Source organism: Nymphaea colorata, chromosome 12 (assembly GCF_008831285.2).
Source record: "Nymphaea colorata isolate Beijing-Zhang1983 chromosome 12, ASM883128v2, whole genome shotgun sequence".
Lineage (NCBI taxonomy): Eukaryota > Viridiplantae > Streptophyta > Magnoliopsida > Nymphaeales > Nymphaeaceae > Nymphaea > Nymphaea colorata.
Genome location: NC_045149.1, coordinates 7543655 through 7563037, shown reverse-complemented (window position 1 = coordinate 7563037; position 19383 = coordinate 7543655). Strand labels below are relative to the sequence as shown.

Below are 19383 nucleotides of genomic sequence, written 5' to 3'. Positions count from 1 at the left end.
CACCAAGTACAACTCTTGTTTGACTTGGGTCTTGCTTTCACATTGCCTTCATTCTTCTAGATCCTGGAAAAAGAGAACAATGGAAACTTGGCCAACTTTTATATTCATATTTGAGTTTCTTTAGAGAGAGAGAGAGTTAGAGAGAGAGTGCGTGTTTGTGTGTGAGATTGTTATTCAGCTTACTTTGTTTTTGTAGCCTTGATTTGAGACATGAAACAAGTCAAGTTTGAATCCAAATTGGATCTGGGCTGGATCTAAACTTAAAACTGGCATGCACTTAGACATTCTTGTGGATGTTTATATGAGAATTGAGTTTTAAATCTATCTAGGCAAAGATAATAGAAAAGCCAGCTAATACATAGTAACTACATTTAAGACCTTTTAAAAAATTTTAATTCACTCAAATACGAAAAATAAAAACATTGAGAGGCACCATTTTATAATAAGTCCAAGTACATGACTTGTTATTGGCAAAAATGGCTGCAAGAGGAGTTTAATAGTATTTTGGCGGATATGATGGACTGGGGCGCTTAGGAAACCCTAGTTTGGGTGTGCAGAAGGCTAATCCCAATGTCTGAGTGGGAGCTGAAGCCCCTTCCTTTCTCTCCACTAGGTCCGGAGTGCTAAGGTGGGTGCCCGCACTACAGGGGCGGAGTCAAGGTAGGGCCCACATGGGCCCTGGTCCCACCTCAACAAAAAATTTAAAAAAAAAAATTACATGTAAATTTTAAAAAATTTCATTCGTTCTATATAAAATTTTTGAAAAATGATGTTTTCGACCCTAGTCAAAAGTTAGAAACTTTAATTCGACCCGCCTCATGAAACAATTCTGGCTCCACCCCTGCTTACCTACAGCACAAGCTTCGAGCATCTTTGTCGCTCGAACCAGGAGCTAGTTTCCTATTGTTTGACACACTTCAAATTCTCTTCTTTACGCCATTATTTTCATCAAGTTAGCTGCTATTTGAACCAAAATTAGAAATCGAATTGTAAAAATAGATTTTATTCCAGATATTTTTGGCTGAGGGGTACCACTTTAAAAGATCTTGGACCATTCAAAAATATAGTAACATTATTGGCAGACACAGTATATAATAAGCAAATGAATGAGGAACAACAATCTATAAATATGCAAACGGTTGCTGCCAACCACTATGTGAATACAATTATTTTTGTGGGACTGTGTGGGCAGCTACCCACACAATAATACATGTGGCCAGGACCTGAAGTAAGACCATGTTAGGTGAGCTCGAGCTCGACTCGATAAACCCAGTCCAAGCTCGAACACAATTCATTTAAACTAGTGTCACATGATACCACACATTTTTTTTTCTTTAAATGAAAATGAAAAACACAAAAAGATATTAAAACTCATCAAAAATTACCGACATACCCCTAAAGAGGGAAGAAACTAGCCAGTCGAGTTTAAGCAACTCGAGCTCGTGTAACTCAAACTTGACTCATTTATAACTCAATTTTTAACTCAAGCTCAAGCTCGAGTTGGCTCGACGAGTTGTACATATCTACTCATGGGAGCAGCAGTGAGACCTTTTGAGAATGTCTCGATAGAAAGAACGTTGTGTTTTTGGAATACATGATATACTTGTAACATGTGTTACAAGAAAATCATGTTCTTATTGTAAGGAACATAGTGTGATTAATCTAGAAACAACATCAATAATCTCATCATGTTTTCCGAATAAAAAACAACTTATTCTTAAATCATGCATTTTCGAAATATGTACATCCCGCAAGATATATTATTCTTATCAAACACTCTCTTTGAATTTCCTAATTGACTTACTTTGAATCCTAAATTAAGATTATAATTTCTTAGCTTGAGAAGTTTTACATCATGAGTGCTTTGATTCTCACAAAATTCTATTCAAATACATTATTTTAGAAGCATCAAGTTTTGAAAATATGAGATGTTTAATTAGATTAGACAAACTCATAAATGACTGGGGGGAGTCTAGCAAGACCAGTATTAGAGTGTGGAGTGGGTATTTCAGATCCTAGATACCTTGGTAGAGCTAGATGGGCTCTTTGTCTTCTTACTCATCATAATGGTTGGACAACATGAACTAAGTACTTGAGATATCATAGACTTTAGGCTTACAAAACCATGGGGGATGTCTTGTGCTCCCTGAGGGCGTTTGATAACTGTCCTTCTGGACAGAACAAACACGACATCCTATCTACCACACTCCTGTCATGTTCGCCCTGTTATTGGTGTTCTCTATCCATCAATTGATGGTTTTAGGAACGGAACACCATGTTCATTCTGTCCAGTGTTTGTTTTCATCATTGTCTGTCTTGTCCATCATGTTCCGTGGTGTTCCAAGCAATTCAAACGCCCTCTTAAGGGTGCCCTATAGAACTGGCTGGTGATTCACAATGACACTGAATGGAGTATAGGCGAGGGTTAGATTAGATTTTGGTAGGATAGATTGGATGGTGTACTGTGTGTTAAGATTAGATTGTTTGTTGTCCAAGTTTTCTCAAATAAGAAAAGTTTGTTAGCTTGGCCAAAGGCTTGTTAGGAGGGGAGGCCTAGAATTCCATCTACATTCACAGTCATAGCCAAACGTCAATTTGTTTGTATTGCTGAGAGTTGAGTTTTCCTGTGAAATAGTAAGTGCTCTTGTGTATGTGTTGGTCCAAGGAAGAGGATCACCTTCCATATGTGTTTGATTGTTTTCATATTTGTATTTGTTTGATTCTTTGTTAGTAGAGCCATTGGACGCTCTATCCACCAGCAAAGTTTGGTTCATAAAGAAAAATGTGAAGGTTAAAAGATTTCTATTAAAAATTAGTCGGATTGAACTGATTGCCTAATGAGGAGAGTGACTGAAAGAATTGAGTTTTTTACATGGTCACAGAAAACAACAATGGGCAATTTGCTATCTAAACCTTTGGATCATCCCTCAATCAAATTGTTATCATTCAAAAACATAAATAGGAATACAAAGTCACACCAGTGTTTTAAAATGCGCCTAGCCACCATGTCAACCTCTTTTTCCCTTTTCCCTCTCTTTTTGTTTCCTTCCTATTTTTCCTTCCTATAACTCTCCTCCCCCAAGGACCACTAGACTGTCAATATTAAAAAAAAAATTATCGTATGCAATTTAAAATTTTGAAAATAAACTACATTCAGTTTCCATGTGACTTTAAAATGCACCCAGCACCTACATTCAATTCAAAATATGTCCAACAGACAAAATGACCTTTAAATAAAATGTCATTTTCAGTAAAAAAAATATATAAACATATAACGTTATAACTATGTACATATGTAGCCGCACCCACACACCTAAGTTTTTTGAGATGTGCCACATTGGCACCTCCATCCACATCCACACCCATGTGACATTCAGTATACCATTCATCTCACCCTTTATACGGACAGATAATGGTAAGACCTGCAGCTACATCCATGCACATACACACACAGGTTTGCAGCTTTAGAAGACTTCTTAACCATAAGCCGTTGAAAATAATATACATATTAGTTTCTCAATTATAGTCTTACAAGAAATTTGATCAAAATAATTGAAAGAGCCTTCCAACAAGCATCATTCTTCACAGACCATAACGTGCTTTAATAAGGAAGCAAAATTGATTATGATAATACGCTTGCTCAGAAATTCTACAACTTGAGCTTCCTAAAGTCAATTTTTTCCACGGGGTACGAGTAGGCCTCATAATTGATTTGTTGCCCCAAAGAGCTTAGCTTGGTCAGGGTTGTGATGAGATCTACCTGAGGAAACAGACCATGAAATATCCAATATCAGAACATAAATCACTTTAATTTCAGAACATCACACACACAAAATATAACCTGTGTTTTTAGTATTCAGAAACATAGTGTAAAAGTTTATGTTCTTATCCTGACAGAACATCACACACACAAAATATAACCTGTGTTTTTAGTATTCAGAAACATAGTGTAAAAGTTTATGTTCTTATCCTGACAGAACATCACACACACAAAATATAACCTGTGTTTTTAGTATTCAGAAACATAGTGTAAAAGTTCATGTTCTTATCCTGACAAAACCAAGAAAAAGCCATTCAATATCAGCAACCATACTATTTTAATTTCAGGACATTAGATTCGTCATGTATCAATTTGATTGATTTTCTTAATTTCAGGACATTACATGCACAGTAATAACCTGTGCTCCTAGTGAATCAGACCTCAGAAAACATTTAATGAAATGCAATTTGACGATCTTTTGGTTTAGTCCCCAGGAAACATTTAATGAATGTAATTTACAGAGGTCTTTAGACTAATTGAGAGGGGAGTTTTTCATTTTAATGCCTTATTTAGTTCATTGTGACATTCTTAAAGAGGCTGAGCAGATCAGATATGAAGTTTTTGACCACCAAAGTATTTGGAAACCAACAGAAATCCATATTTCCAGCAAAATAGTGTGGTAAGAAAAACATGATCAAATACTAAAGCTACATATGGAAGCCATTGTCTGAAAAAGCTTATTAACATAATTAGGTCGCAATACAGGAAAATAAACTGAATGATAATAACCTATCACAAAAGCCTCACCATGCTGCAGCCAAGATGGCAGCAAATAAAATGTCGGAAAATATGAACAAGCAGACATCTCAATGGATGGAAAGAGGTTAGATTAGAGCATATACTCTAAGGTCAAGTACATGAAGCATCAATGTGAAATTTAACAGAAGAGGTTAGATTAGAGCATGTACTCTAAGGTCAAGTACATGAAGCATCAATGTGAAATTTAACAATGGATGGAAAGAGGTTAGATTAGAGCATATACTCTAAGGTCAAGTACATGAAGCATCAATGTGAAATTTAACAGTTGAATCAAATTGTTGGTTATATATGGTACCTCATAGTCTGTCTGAGAAATGGTTTCTCGGCTGCGCTGGTACTTCTGAACCCATGGAAGAACTTCAGGATCTGAGGCAAGTAATGTCTCTGTTGCCGCTTGATCAGGACCAAGAAACAGAGACATGACAGCCAACTGCAAAATCGCCACCAAATTTTGTAAGACAGAAGTTGAAAAAAAAAAAGCTTTTGTCTTTTGGATATGTCACTTGTTATGAGCCAAGAGCGGAATTCATGTTATTCATGATCTATGGAAAGCTTCCTATGTAACAATGAAGGGGCCAAGAAGCCTATTTGAGTGTCAGCACATGAAGAATCATGTTCTGAACTACATCCTTCACACTCCTTTTCACGATACTAAATATTATGCACATTGATGGTCTGAGATAATGACACAAAGATTATACGCTGACACTAGTTTATTTGGCTATTTCATAACCTGATAAAAAATCAAATATTCAATCCATAAGAAAGACAAGATCAGTATTACATGCACAGACATATGAGTACATGTTAGATTGTGTCTGTGTGTCCATCCATCCATCCATCCATGTTAGATTGTGTCCATGCATCTGTCCATTCGTCAGTCTGTCCATCCATCATACAGCAATTTTCTCTTGGTAATATTTTGTTGGTTTTATAGAATTTCATAGGCAGTGGTATTACAACATAAACAGAAATTAATGATCTACCCAATAATATATGAGAAAACGCTACCAGATTACCAAAGGAAGCTAAAATAAAAATTGAAATCATAGCCACAGATTAACATGAAACTAATAAGCTTTGCTTTGGCAATGTTTTCATATAGAATTTTGTTGATCGCTTAAGCAATTAAATGGATTTTAATTTTATCAAAGTGCTGCCTAAGCGTTTTTGCTACATTCAGGCACATGTGAGCATAAAAATCAAACAGGCATTGATATGCCTATGGCAACACAACGCAAGAGTACAGCATGCACCAAAATATCTACACTGACATGGATATGCTGCATACTTCTGATGCTTATACCATATGCTTAAGGAGGACAATCAATAAGTTAACATAATGAAGATAGGCTGGTGAATAAGTGAAAATTATAGTAATATACCTGGCGGGGCCCTAAGCCAACTGAGGTGAACTTATCTTTCATTTCCTGAACTGACGCTTTATCCCATTGTGGAATCCTCCCCTCCGGATCAGGCTCTTGAGCATCACTACGACCAAGTTGTCTGTCAAACAGGCCCCACTAGCACCACATAACAAGAGTAAACTTTTTTAGCTATCAAAGTATAGGTTTGCATCATAGAGATGGATACAAAATTCCAAGGGAAAAGATTATCATGAAAATAGTGATCAAAAATTACTTATCCCGTGTCCTTTCAAATGCTAAATTGCTAATGTTTTGAAGCTAAAATCAGATGTTGGGTGAAAAACATCAGCCAGTTCTATGTCAAAATTCAATGAACTTTCAAGCCATATGTTCATTAAGATTGCAAAATGCAGCTCCACTTTGTGTATCTATCCAACCTTGGGCTGAGATAAGGCCAGGTTTGACTTGGTTGAATCCCACAATCAGTTAGCAAGACCCATAGCTAATTTCTTTTACTTTTTTTTTCCTTTATGTATGTACTTGACAGATTTTTTTTATTCCATGAAATGGCCAGTTTCAACATTGATGAGATCATGAGAGTACATGAAATTGGAAAAGATCTCAGCAGTCAATACATATGGCCAAGCTTACTATGGACCAAAGGAGCTTGGCCAAGGTCATCCGAAGTACAGAGTAGATTTAAGTAGGCATGCCTATTTTGACTATCGATGCCTCTTGTTCACCTGACCAAAAAAGTCCATAATAAGCTTATTGCATGTTAAAGAGTCCTGATAAATAATTGGCTATCTTTTTTTTATGAGCAGGATTAAAGTGAAACATTTCCCAGGCAGGAACTAAGCTACAAACAATTAACTTGATCATGAAGGAACCAGCCCCACTAGAATACCAAGCACAAGTATGAGTCACAATCAGTTCTTCAGAGTTAAAGGCATCAACTGTCAACACCAACATAATTCAGAAACTCATATATTGTGATTTTATCACCATCACTTTGGCACATTGCTATAAGTCTCTAATGATAGCAAAGTATTTTCAGAAAGTTATTGAAGAGTGGTTTGACAGCGAAAATAAAAAAAGAAGCTGTATAGCACCAGGAAAAAGCTGTTGTGAAAGAAACCTGTCCATTTGAACCATATGCCGTATACAGTAACCTTCCTTTCTCTTCGTTCCCACCACACTTGCGAATTGCTGAAGCAAGGAAGATGCTTTTAACTGCTGCTTGTGCTGTTTCATATGTCTAGTTTCAGAACCCACATAACTGAAGGAATCATTACTTGTAAAAGAAGAAGCTTTCTAGCTAGGGTTAAGTATTGATATAGGAAGGATGAAAATCAGATTAAAAGTTACAAGTTATACCAAAAATAGAACCTTGTTAAGAAGCCTATGTGCTCATTTTATATCCAATTAAACACACAGAAATGCACTCTAGCAAATCAGTGCGTTTAGTAGAATTGTCAGTCATGGACCCCTAGAGGTGAATCAGCACATAGAAGTAGAAACTTTAGTCAAGAATACCAGGGGTGAATCCAGAAAACCGTGTAAGCATCTTTATTGCCTAAATAAAAATAATGTTTTTTAATGAATAGTGAGCCAAATGTTGGCATGATTAATTGAAAGACCCATGATCTACAGTTCTAGTTCTTCTTACTGCTAACGGGTTTTAGTAGTCAATCAACAACTTCATCCAGATAAGCACAGGTACTGTGAATGGATTTTTATATCTATGGACGAAAAATATCAACAATGTAAAAATTCTTGAGTCACTGCCAAAGAGAATTTCACTTGAGTAACAAATAGAAAAGAAAATTCGACTCAAATTAAGTCCAATGCTAATTGACCTCAGAGCACTTAGTGAACAACCAAAGATATTACATTAACTTACATCCAAAGATATCATGTCAACTTACCAGCAAACTGTATGAGGTCTGCATATGCAATTGGCCCCCCTTTTGAGTCAGAATCTATTTTTAGCTTTGCTTTCTCCAAGAGACTCAGTGCATCAGACAGCCCCTTGTTTTCTGGCCTATTTATCTCCAAGCTGCGAAATGGGAAAAGAAAGTGCCTTGATCAGCAGAACCAGTATGGTTTGAAAGATGTCACTAAAAAAAAAGTAATAATGTGTGCAAAATTTACCTCAACCGGACTGATCCATTTGGACCCCCAGTTTTTGTTTTCTGCATCATGCAGTATTATTGATTTAACAAATCAAATTATGTGCTTCTATATAAAAAAGCATCTGCTGCACAAGACAAAACTCATTGGCCTAATGTCTACCAAATCAAGAAAGTCTAAATGGCACAACAAACCTTGTCAAAGGTAATGGCATCATTTAAGGCTAGAGTCAACAGAGAAGGGATGAGTTCTGGTTGGTCCTGCAAAATTGCTAAATATATGCCATAAGCACAAACATCAAATTTGAAAGAACATTAGGAAATAAAAAATTCAAATATTGAAAGGTTGATTGGATACATCCAAGTTGAACTGCAGAAAAGAAAGTTATGCTTAAGGTTTTCGCAAACATTACCTTTATAGCGGTGCTTAGGATCTCCTTAACATTTGCTGTAACCAACCAAACAATACCAAGCAGTTAAGGAATCTTTTGATATCTTTGTCCTTACTAGTACATCAATTTTGGTCTATGGTTCCCAAAATAGTACAGAACAAGTGGATCCCCATCCAAATGGAATACTTACATAGAAATTCTGAACGCTGCCTCCGTTGAATCAAATCAGCAGCACTTGCTACTTCTGTGAATAATCCAGAGCTCATCATTATTTCCTGATTATATCAGGGCCTAAAGTGAGAAGGATCCAAAAAACGTACAAAATATATGATATTAAAAGGAAATTCTGCACCTCAGACTGCAGAATCTACTTGCTTGCTCGTCCAGAGGTGCTTGGTCAGCACTCTTGAGACTTGCCTTTAATCAGAGCTACTTGACATCGATGAAGTACAAAAAAAGAATTGCTACATGCTGCAAACGTTCAGCACTACTTACCAAGCCAAGCGCACCACCAACGCATCTAAGTGCTTCCCTACGGCTAATTGAACCTCCTTCAGCTACGGAAACATCAGTTTTCTGGCAGTGAATTGTTCCCTGAGAATTTCAATAGGAAGACCGTTTCATATAGGTATTTATCAATGGAGCAGATAAAAGCAGAAACCACACTGCTTTCAGAAAAACGCAGAAAGGAGACACGTTGCAAGGAAACGAAAGGCACTTTGAGCTGAGGATAGCAGGGGCTGATTTAGTGCAAAGAATGGATATAGTCATGACAAGAAAAGCAAATGCATTCGTTCATAATCCGTGTAATGGATGATATCAATCCCATTAATGCTTAAATTTCCAAAAGAATTACAATAAAGGGGGAAAAATCACATGGAAAATGACCATAATGAATATGACAAATACTTTGACGAAACTAATGACAAGAAATTGAGAAGTTAAGTGGTATCTAACTATTCACCAATTTATCCTGAATAGCTGGACAACTTAGATAAAGGTATCCCACATTATCCGGCCATTGTGGATAATGGATGGTCTCAAACAAAATTTAGGAAGCAATAACTGGAGGTGTGAAAAGTAGGATTCATCCACGTCTCAAAGGTCCCAATTCAATAGGGTAAACAAATCCCTTCAACTCTTATCACGAAATCCAATCTACCCTGAGGTCGGAAACTGGGGCGACCATGTTAACCTCTTCAAAGGTTCAAATGGATGGACTTAGTATCAAGAGGAGACCTTGTTGGTGCATGATCGTCTTCAAAGGTTCAAATGGATGGACTTAATATCAAGAGGAGACCTTGTTGGTGGAGGATCGTGTTAAGCCTCCTAACGGAAGAACGCAGGACACGCTATCACAGATGGAGGAGGAGAAGACAAAAAGAAAACAAAAGAAGGGAAGCAAGGCAGGAGCTCACAGTGAAGCAGCGGGTGGAAGTGGAGTTGCAGGAGGACGACTGGAGAGGGAGGCGAGGTAGGGAAGAGAGGGTGGAAATGAAAGAGAGTGTGGCCGCCATGGCTTCTCCTCCAAGCTCCAGAAGCGATGCGGGACAGGTGAGCTACGGCCAGGCCAGCTGCTGTTGGTGTAAGCAGACCGACGGGCATTATCCAGAGCGTCGGGGAAGCGACCTATGGCCTGCCGGGACTTGATACGCTGGGACCCACACTTTGAACCTGACTGGTTGCGGTTTGGACCTTTATTACGCTTTGGATTCTGGATTTAGATTTATACAATTGGACCCAAATGGCATGAACATTGTAATATTGGATCCCAGATTAAATTTGAACGGGAAAAACCCGCCCCATTTCCCCCTTTGCCTTGTGGGCCGGCTGGGCCCTGTAAGAGTCGGGCCAGGGTGGGCCCAATGCCTTATACTCGAGCTCAAGCCTGGGCTCGACACCGGGTACCCAAGCTTGGGCTTGGCCCGGTCCTGATACCCAGTACTCAAGCCTGAGCTTGGTTTGGTTCGGTTCAGTTTCATTAAAATAAAAAAATATTTTTAAATAAAGTAAAAAAATTTAAATATAAAATACATTTTTAATAATAAAATATATATTATTAAATAATAAATAATAAACATTTAAAAAAAATGTTAATTGGGTCGAAGGGCTTCATCAAGCCGACCCGAACTAACTTTTTCGGGCCCTAACCTCGCCCAATCGGTCTATGAAACGAATACCCAAGCCGGTTGCCCAGGCTTAACCCAATAGTGTTATGGTATATATAAAAAAACTGCTAACAGAAATTTGTAAAGGTGGCAATTGATTCAAATTGCTTTAATGAAAAACGTTGATTTTTTATTATCATAACAATGTTATGGGAGTCATTTATTTTTTTTATTATAAAAACACTATTAAAGTTCAACAAATGATCAACTTAATATATGTTTGCATCAACCCATTCTACTTAAGATGATTTCAATAAGGTTAGATTGTAAAAAAACGTTTTAAAAATCAAAAAAAGATTTTTTCATGGTATATTAACATGATTTGAATTGTCAAATGGTATTTTTCATACATACATACATCCATCATTCAGTATATGCCAAAATGTTGCCTAATATCTTTTCTTTGGCAAAGTTCAAAAGATTTTGAACTTTTAGATCTCATCTTCAGACTTTCAATAATGTCTAGAGCGAGAAAGAGAGGAGTCGGCAGCAAGAGCAGCACCAAGAAGCCAAAGAGAGAAGAGAAACACGAGCGCGTGGCTTTACCAGATCAACAAACTATGTTTTGAGGAATTAGTCGATACATCGGATGCCTGAGAATAATTCTCCAAGGATCATCCTGTTGCTGCATCCTTAATCGAAGAAGGTGCCCTCCAGTTCGACTGCAATTTGTTTCCGGTGGCGGAATACGGCTAGCGACGAAGGTACAGGAAGAAGCCAAAGTAGGAGCCAACGTAGATGAGAAGGGAGACGTGAGTGGAGTGCTTGTCTTCGAGAAGGTAGCTTCCGTAGTAGATGCAGAGGACGGCGGCGGCGGAAGGGAAGGAGAAGGCGCGAGCCAGCAGAAGCTCATCTACCAACCTCCATGGAAGAAGATGATCGAGGAAGACATAGCTGTAAAGCAACAGAAGATAAATGAAGCAAAGCAGGCGAACGACAAAGTACTGGAAGATCACCTTTCTCATGGCCAAGAAGAAGAAGAAGAAGAAGAAGAAGATAATATCCGGCCAAGAACAAGGAAATTAATAAAGAAACAATCACTTTCTCTCTCGCTACAACTGTTTGAAGTTGAGCTGCTGACTCCCCTCCATGAAAAGGGGATGGTACTGCCTGCTGGTGCAGGTCGCCATCGTCATTAATGGGAGATGACACCCTCATTATCCCTTGCCTTGAAAAGAAAAAGCACAGAAAGAACAATGCTTCTTCTTTTTCCTGAATTGATTCAGAGAGAGAAAGTGGCACCGATATGGCGATATCTTTTCAACTTTTTGTGCTTCTGAGTGGGCAACAGATCTTAGTGCAATGCAATTAACTGCACAGAACCTAGATCTGAACTTCGTATCCTTCACAATTTCAAAATCTTTTGAGGGTCTTTCATAATTTCAAAAGCACGAAATGATTACCATAGCTCGAAAGAAACATAAAATCAACTTACGAAACCATAAATTTCTACATTTGGCTTGTTTTATTTAGATCCGCATGTAAAATTTTATATGGATGGAAGATTGCGGCATCTCAATTTTTGTCAGATTGTAACTCCGTCACTAATGGGCCGAAGCATGCTTTGTGTTTTGAGTCAATGACGCTATTCATGTAGCTGACCTCCTCACAGTACACGACGTCAGGGATGACTTTTTTTTTTTTAAATATTTTTTTGTCTAATATATATTAGAAACTTTTTTAACAGTTATTAGCAATAGCAAAATCTTTTAAGTTTTATCTCTGTCGTGTTTGATAGTCATGATGTCAAATTCAAGGCCGCTTTACAAAATAAGCCATATAAGATGCCCTGTTAAAACAAATGGGGACTTCAGTAGCTTGGATTTTAAATCCATAAGAAAACATAGATTTGATTTGAGGTCGGATATTTTTTTTCGGGGAAGAAGGGTCCTGATTGTTAAGAGGTGTTTGATTGCTTCAGATTTGAAATCCATAGACTATATGTGAATTTAATGTGACATGCTTCCGCTGATGTGACAAAAATCCATGGGATCCTAAGTCTCCTTATTTTACTCTATTGCAATGAAAAAATGTTACATTTAGTATCTGTTTCAATTCCTATAAAATTCTCCTTCAGGAAAATTCATCTCTGTGTTTATGCGATTCTAGAAAATACTTCATTATCCTTTTTTTTTTCTTCGGATTCGAGTATTCTTTTTCATGTTTTAGAGGAGACAGTATCGACGGATAATGAAATTTATTCTCAAAATTACTAACTTGGTTTGGTGTGCTCAAGTAAGATGGACAATTTGCATATATGAATACGTCAACAGCACATTAATATAAGATAGAAATGGATATGAAAAGTTCCAATTTTTTTACTGTTTCCAGCAGAGTACTTTGGCAGTTGGTGTTCGTTCCGATCTCTACCCATTTCACAGCTCTACTGAAAATTCCCTCTGCCCCTAGTAGTTTCCACCGTCTGTCCAGGGTTGAGCCTTGGGATTTGACAGCGGACTTGAAAAGCCACCTACAGACGTTTTACGCCCAATCATTCCGGATAACATTTGCATCTTTTGTCTTACCGTGGCTGCTGGCACAGAGTTAGCCGATGTTTATTCATCAGATACCATCATTGCTTCTTCTCTCAAAAAAGAAGTTTACAACCGGTATGCCTTCTACCTCTACGCGGCAGTTGTAACATTTATCAAACCAACTAATTAAACTTAACTACACATGAGTTGATTTGTAAGTTTTATATCCTTGGTCTCATACTCATATAGTTAGAATTTTCAAACAAAACTACAAACACGAGTTAAGTGCAATTTCCAAGGGTTCGCCCAATGTAGTTGATCCTTTAGGGGCCAAGAATGGTTTGGACTCAATGTAATCATACATACATAAAAGTACATGCACTGATATAAATATGACTTTGTTTTTTCCCCATCAATTTGTCTTCTTGTACATAGTTCTTTGATTTTGATTTTGCAGGTTATATGCTCTAAGGAAACCGATATAGCGTTTGGAGTAGAAATAGGAAAAGAGTTTGCATATTGTACATGACAATATTTATTGAATCTTGTTAATAATGAATATGCAAAAGAAGAAGCTTTCAAGTATGGAGAAAAAAAAAAGGAAATAAAAGCAATGCCAAAGAATACAGCAAGAAAGAAGCCATGTCATTGTAACATGACGGTGGCCATATTTCCAAGAATCACAAAGGTCACTAATTCAGACATTGACGACATTAAAACATGAATCACATGGCAACAATAGCAAAACTTCGAACTTGTAGAGAAAAATTGAAACATTTTCCATGAATCGTGGAAAATTGATTCAATTTTTTTTCTCAAGAGTTGTTCACATCGTTAAAGGACCTTTGGAGAATGTATTATTGATCGAAACTTATTAAAAATGTATTAAAAAAGTGTGTTATAAGGTTACATCAATCAATATAAATATAACAATAAGTTTAACTTAGTGCTAATGAAGCAAATGAATGGCTTAATTATTTTAAGACAAGAACTCTCTAGTGTATAAATTATAAAATATGAACATTCACCATATCTTTAAAAAGTAGGATTAAATTTGTCCAATCTTTTGGAAGATCATCCCTCCTTTCGACCCTTTTCCCTTAACCCAAAAAAAGAAAATTTTAACTGATTTAAATCTTTTAAAAGATACAAAATGGAAGTCTGCATCCGCGAAAGGCCGAAGTCACGCTCCTGTTTTTTGTGAGCGCTTCTGTCTCTGAGCAACCTGTTGCAGTGGCTGCACGCCACGTTCGTAATTTCGTTCTACCAGCCATGGTTGGCTGACTTAGCAACATGGCTCCCTTCCCCGCCACAATGCCCTCCCACGTGCGTCTGTACATCTGTACAGAACGTGTTGACTGATGTGGCAGTCTCCTTTCGAAATTGCCGCAGGCAATGCCGCCAATTCCTCTCGAAGAGTCCTCTTTCTGCTTTCTTAACAAACCCCTTCTCTCCCTCTCTCTCTCTCCTCTCTCTCAAAGATTTTGTTGATGTTGTTGGTATAGTAATGGTGAGACGAGAAGATCGAGTGGAACAGTAGGGCCCTACCCACCATCCCCCTCCTTTTCCTTCTCTTCTCTAGTTTGGCGGTGAGTTCTTCAGTCTTTTTTTCTCTTACTATCTTCTTCTGTGGGTTTCATTCCCTCAAAACATGTCGCTTCCGTCTGCTGCTTTCATTCTTTTTGGTGATTTCTGATTAGAAAACGGTGAACTTCTCTCTCTGTTTTTATTTTTGGTTTTATTTATTTTTAGTTTTTTCAGATTTCGCTTTTGGGCATTAGTTGAAGCTTGTGTTCTGTTGATTCCTGGTTGGGTTATGTTTTGAACTCCTTTTTTGGGGGTTGGTTGATTACTTTTTGTCTGTATGGTCTGATTGCTGGGTTGTTGGGTTCTTACCACCACTCTCCCATTTTCTCTGTTTTCCGTGAAATACATGTAACTACAATTTGATTTTTGTTGTTTTTGGTGGTGACGAGACCAGCTACCGTATTTTCCATCAGTTGTTTCTTTGTTGTTGCTCAGATTTGGAGCTTTGGTGTCTCTGCTAGTTTCCTTGTTTGACTCATTTCATCTTTTTTTCTCTTTTCCTATGTTTGCATTTTGGCTAGTGAGATAAGGCTTCTTGACTGTGCTTCTTCTTTTTGTGGGGGCTGCTGTTGCTGAAGTTTTGTTGGCTTTCCTGTCTACTACAAGCTTAAGCTTAAATTTTACTATATCACGAGCATTTTCTGTGTGAAGACTGTGTTACTTTTCTTTCTTTTCTTTGTGGTCGAAAATTTCTTGGTGTTGATTATCAGGGTTAGAAGCTTGTATAGTTTCCATTTGCATCTGTAGTTCACTCCTAGGTTCCCCTTTCACTTTGTTGGACTTTTTGTTATGGCAGTAGATTTCTTTTGTTTGTAGACATCTCTATTATGGTCTGTTTTTTCTATGAGAAAATAACAAACTCTTGATGGGGTCTATTTGCATCTGCAATTGCCTTTGCAGTTTCATTTTCTTTTCTAAGATACTGCGACTGAGGCATTTTTTCACGGTGTTCTAACTTCTAAATGTTTCTATTTGCATTTGTATTTTGGCATGTGTAGTGTAGTTTTATGTGGTTGCGAATGCGTCTAATAGGATTTATTGGTCTTCTGGTGGGCAGATCAATAGCCTGACACATAACCTTTCCAGCAATGAATGCCAACTCCTGGTAAAGATGAATCCGAAGCCAGATTGCAAGTTTTCAAGAGCTCAGAAATCTGCTAATCTGTATGGAGGCCCGAATTGGATCCTTATTGCGGGTGGTGCTTTATTGAGCACCTTATCTATTAGGCTTGGCTGCAAACTGAAAAACCTTTTTCTTGATAGACAAACAGCTAATGCTACCACGATGAATGGTCTGCTTGATTTGGCCTTAGTTACCTTTTCTTTGTTCCAGTTGTCCTGCTGTGCTAATTATTGATGTTCTCTCACATCTAGAACACAGGCACATCAGTAACAAAAGGAGACCTGGAGCTTGTCCATTTCATTCCAATGGTTACTGCTTCACACATGATGAAAGTGGATCCCAACATTGCCCCTCAGGTTTGACTGCGTACATAATCATTCTGTTGAATTTTGAACAAGTCCTGTGATAGTTCATGGATTTTGTGAATGATAATATTTGAGCCAAACCAGAAACAGGATTCATATTGAACTGTTTCTTGATATTTATCTGCTGTTGTTCTAACATCTTTGTGGATGATAAACACAAATTCTTTAAATCATTATAAAGGTATTCAACCAGTGCTTTGCTTCCAGGTACGGTAAGAAGGAAGAGAATAATGAACTAGTGGCTAGTGTTTCTACTGTCTACATGCATGTTAACATTTTGAATGTGGACTCCTCGTTATGATAAATGCAGCTAATGAACAACTACAACTAAATTGCATCAGTGATGTGCCAAACTATCCATCTGGTTATAGTAATTGCCATCCACGTGACCTGTGCATTGGGAGACAGAATGATATTTGTTCTCATGGGGATGCATAAGTATTTTATCCGTCAAATAAACACGCTATGTTGAATGTGTGTGTATATATATATATATATATATATATATATATATATATATATATATAGATTTTGTTGTTTCGGTTTGTGTGACATAGTTAGAGGTTTGAAAGAAAAGAAACTAGTACGATGTACATGGCATAACGGGGAAGTATGCATATCAATTTGTAATTTTATAGGTTGCATAGGGAGCAACCCTTTTTTTCATTGGTCGTAAATGGGAAATAACAGTTTGACTAGGGTAAGGTTAATAGCACATGTCGTTCTTGGCCACGTCCCATCAGTTAATCAAACTGAGGTGAAAGTGGACGAGTAATTGAAGGAAAACTGCATGACAATGTTGATTGTTGACAGATGGGAAACAATGGAATAATGGATGAAGTGCAAAAATAAAAGATGCTAGACTAGTGAGTTTTCGGTTGATACATGAGAAAAAATGTTTACCTGACTGAGTTGCCAGCTGCAAGTTTGAAGCATGAGATGGACAGTGGATGTTCATAAGGATATGATTTTTGTTTTTTGGTAGGTTTACAGTTGACAGCGTAGCAGCAATGGAGTTTTTACTAGGTTAAAGTAGTTATCACGACTGTGAAATGTTGACATAGGTGGGTCTTTCTAATGTCTACTTCCATTTATGCTCTATCACATGGATGTGACAAACCAAGGCATTGCATCCAAGATAATTTGGATGCAGCTGTGCAGCTGCTGGCATTTGATGTTATATAAACTTAACCTTGAATCCAATTACATGTGTTTCTTTAACACGTTTACATATTTTTCTTTCATGCACAGGAGCATATTTGTGCACGCATGTGTGTGTGTGTGTGTGAGAGAGAGAGAGAGAGAGAGAATTGCACACAGTTGGAATGTTAAAACAAGTGACTTAAATGTAGTCTCTGGAAATTGGGAAATAGCCTCTGCCTGTAATGGTATGGCCTGACTTTCTTAAACCCAAAGTACATGTCGTTATTCCTGTAAATTTACCAATCATACATGTGTGCCAACTTGAATAGTTATAAAATTTTGAACTGAAGACTGTAAAGCTAGCGAAGATTTTATGAGCTTGGGGTTGCAGGATTTGAGTTTTGAATCTGTGGTCATGCAGATGCACCTGATGGTTGTATGGAGAGGAAGAATGCTTCTTCAGGGGCATTTCTAAGAGAAAATGATCCATTACATGGGCAGCTAACAGTTGTCACAAATTTGCCAGCAGAGACCTCTGATTCAGAAAGGCTGACGGCTGCAATCTGGCCAGTCTCTCCTGAGCGCCTTGAGAACCCAAGAAGGTCATTCCACCAGTCCAATGGCTCTGATTCTCCTTGCGCATCAGAATCTGGGTCAGACCTATTAAGCAAGCGTGAAGTTGTCTACAAGCTGAGGCAGCAGCTGAAGAAGAGGGATGAAATGATACTTGAAATGCAAGGCCAGATAACAGAGCAACAGAAGTTGGTGAATGAGCACATAATACATGACGTTGACCTGCAGTCGCAGCTTGATGCTGCTAACAGAGCCCTGTTCGCAGCAGAAAGGGAGATTCAGCGGTTGAGAAAGGTTATAGCAGACTTCTGTGCATCAGGTTATTCTAGGTTACCTGATGGTCAAGTTGCGTCTGGAAATGGAGAGGTGCAGAAGAATGGTTATGTTAATGGTGTGGTTGGGGAGATGGAGGTGGGAGGCTGGCATGGTGTTGGCATGCTTATGATAGAGGGGCAGAGGGAGGCTGACAGGAAGAGAGCTATAATGTTTAAGAAAGAAGCAGAAGAATTGAAGGAAGTCATGAAGGAGAAAGATTGCATTTTGCAGAGCTACAAGGAACAAAAAATGGAGCTCTGCTCTAGGGTGAAGGAGCTGCAGTTGAGACTGGATTCCCAGGTACCACATATCTTGTGAGACTGCTTTTCCTCTCCAGGCTGCAAAGTTGTCTGATTCTCACCCAAGGGGAAAGACTATGGTTTTCTATTGTTCCAGGCAAATGATGTTTCTTCATATGCTTCATGTGATCGAGGTCAGGCTTGTCATCTCAATGAGTCCTTGTTGTCGATATTTCTTGCTTCTTGGATCTTGATTACACGAGCAAGGAAAAGTGATGGTTCCACTCGTTTGAGCCTTTTAGTGAGCTAACCAAAATGAGAAGATATTCAATTTTTTCTGAGAAATCTTCAAAGCAAACCCAAAGACTTAGCAACATTGTAAAGACCATGATGATTAGCTTAAGAAGCTTCTTGATTTTCTTACGGTCAAATCAGCCGTCAGAATACTGTAGAAAGGTTCGGCACATGGTCATGAACTTCGATAATGTTTTTCACAATATTGAGATAAAAATGACAAAACAAAGTGAAAGAAATAAAAGGAATTTACCAGGATACTTTTGGGATGCCACCAAGATAAAATATCACTGTAATTTTCACGAGAATTTTCAAAACGTATTTTAACATATTTTTATTTTTTTTTCAATATTTTGGTAGTTATTTTTATCGACTGTTATCAATGGTTTTTAAGAAACTAGTTGAAAACAATCATAAGTTTCTTTATTGATTTTTGTCCCTTTTTTTCCAATGTTTGAATTCCAGGGACTTTTGAGGAGCAAATTTTCCGACTAAATGCATGGGGGAAGCCTCGTTGATAAAAATAATTTGAGAATGATATTTATATATTCATGACATTAAATCCACATAATATGCTGTGCAAGTTGGAAACACCTTTTCCCAAGGGTAGTTTAGTTTAGACCGCACATCAC

At 37.7% G+C, this 19383-nt stretch overlaps 2 protein-coding genes across 2 annotated transcripts; one reads left to right on the top strand and one right to left on the bottom strand.

Moving 5' to 3' along the window:
- Window positions 1-3455: 3455 nt before the first annotated feature.
- LOC116266339 (thylakoid lumenal 29 kDa protein, chloroplastic) lies at window positions 3456-10066 on the bottom strand. Its single transcript, XM_031647506.2, has 11 exons — window positions 9889-10066; window positions 8966-9064; window positions 8661-8745; window positions 8492-8526; window positions 8274-8339; window positions 8101-8141; window positions 7875-8005; window positions 7085-7191; window positions 5965-6102; window positions 4875-5009; window positions 3456-3760 (listed from the first exon to the last, which is right to left on the bottom strand). Exons 1-11 carry the CDS (start codon window positions 9985-9987, stop codon window positions 3650-3652), a joined length of 1047 nt encoding a protein of 348 aa, XP_031503366.1. The 5' UTR covers window positions 9988-10066; the 3' UTR covers window positions 3456-3649.
- Window positions 10067-14293: 4227 nt separating this feature from the next.
- On the top strand, window positions 14294-18880 carry LOC116265404 (uncharacterized). The gene is made up of 4 exons (XM_031645984.2): window positions 14294-14701; window positions 15757-15991; window positions 16074-16178; window positions 17752-18880. Exons 2-4 carry the CDS (start codon window positions 15811-15813, stop codon window positions 18534-18536), a joined length of 1071 nt encoding a protein of 356 aa, XP_031501844.1. The 5' UTR covers window positions 14294-14701; window positions 15757-15810; the 3' UTR covers window positions 18537-18880.
- Window positions 18881-19383: the final 503 nt, after the last annotated feature.

Bases quoted from the DNA above. Each gene is read 5' to 3' on its own strand.
- LOC116266339 (XM_031647506.2), bottom strand. From the start codon at position 9,987: ATGGCGGCCACACTCTCTTTCATTTCCACCCTCTCTTCCCTACCTCGC. The intron at 6,103-7,084 runs GTTTCTTTCACA...ATGTGGTGCTAG, and splicing joins CATATGGTTCAAATGGACAG to TGGGGCCTGTTTGACAGACA. The intron at 5,010-5,964 runs GTATATTACTAT...GCGATTTTGCAG, and splicing joins TTGGCTTAGGGCCCCGCCAG to TTGGCTGTCATGTCTCTGTT.
- LOC116265404 (XM_031645984.2), top strand. From the start codon at position 15,811: ATGAATCCGAAGCCAGATTGCAAGTTTTCAAGAGCTCAGAAATCTGCT. The intron at 15,992-16,073 runs GTCTGCTTGATT...TCTCACATCTAG, and splicing joins TAATGCTACCACGATGAATG to AACACAGGCACATCAGTAAC. The intron at 16,179-17,751 runs GTTTGACTGCGT...GTGGTCATGCAG, and splicing joins ATCCCAACATTGCCCCTCAG to ATGCACCTGATGGTTGTATG.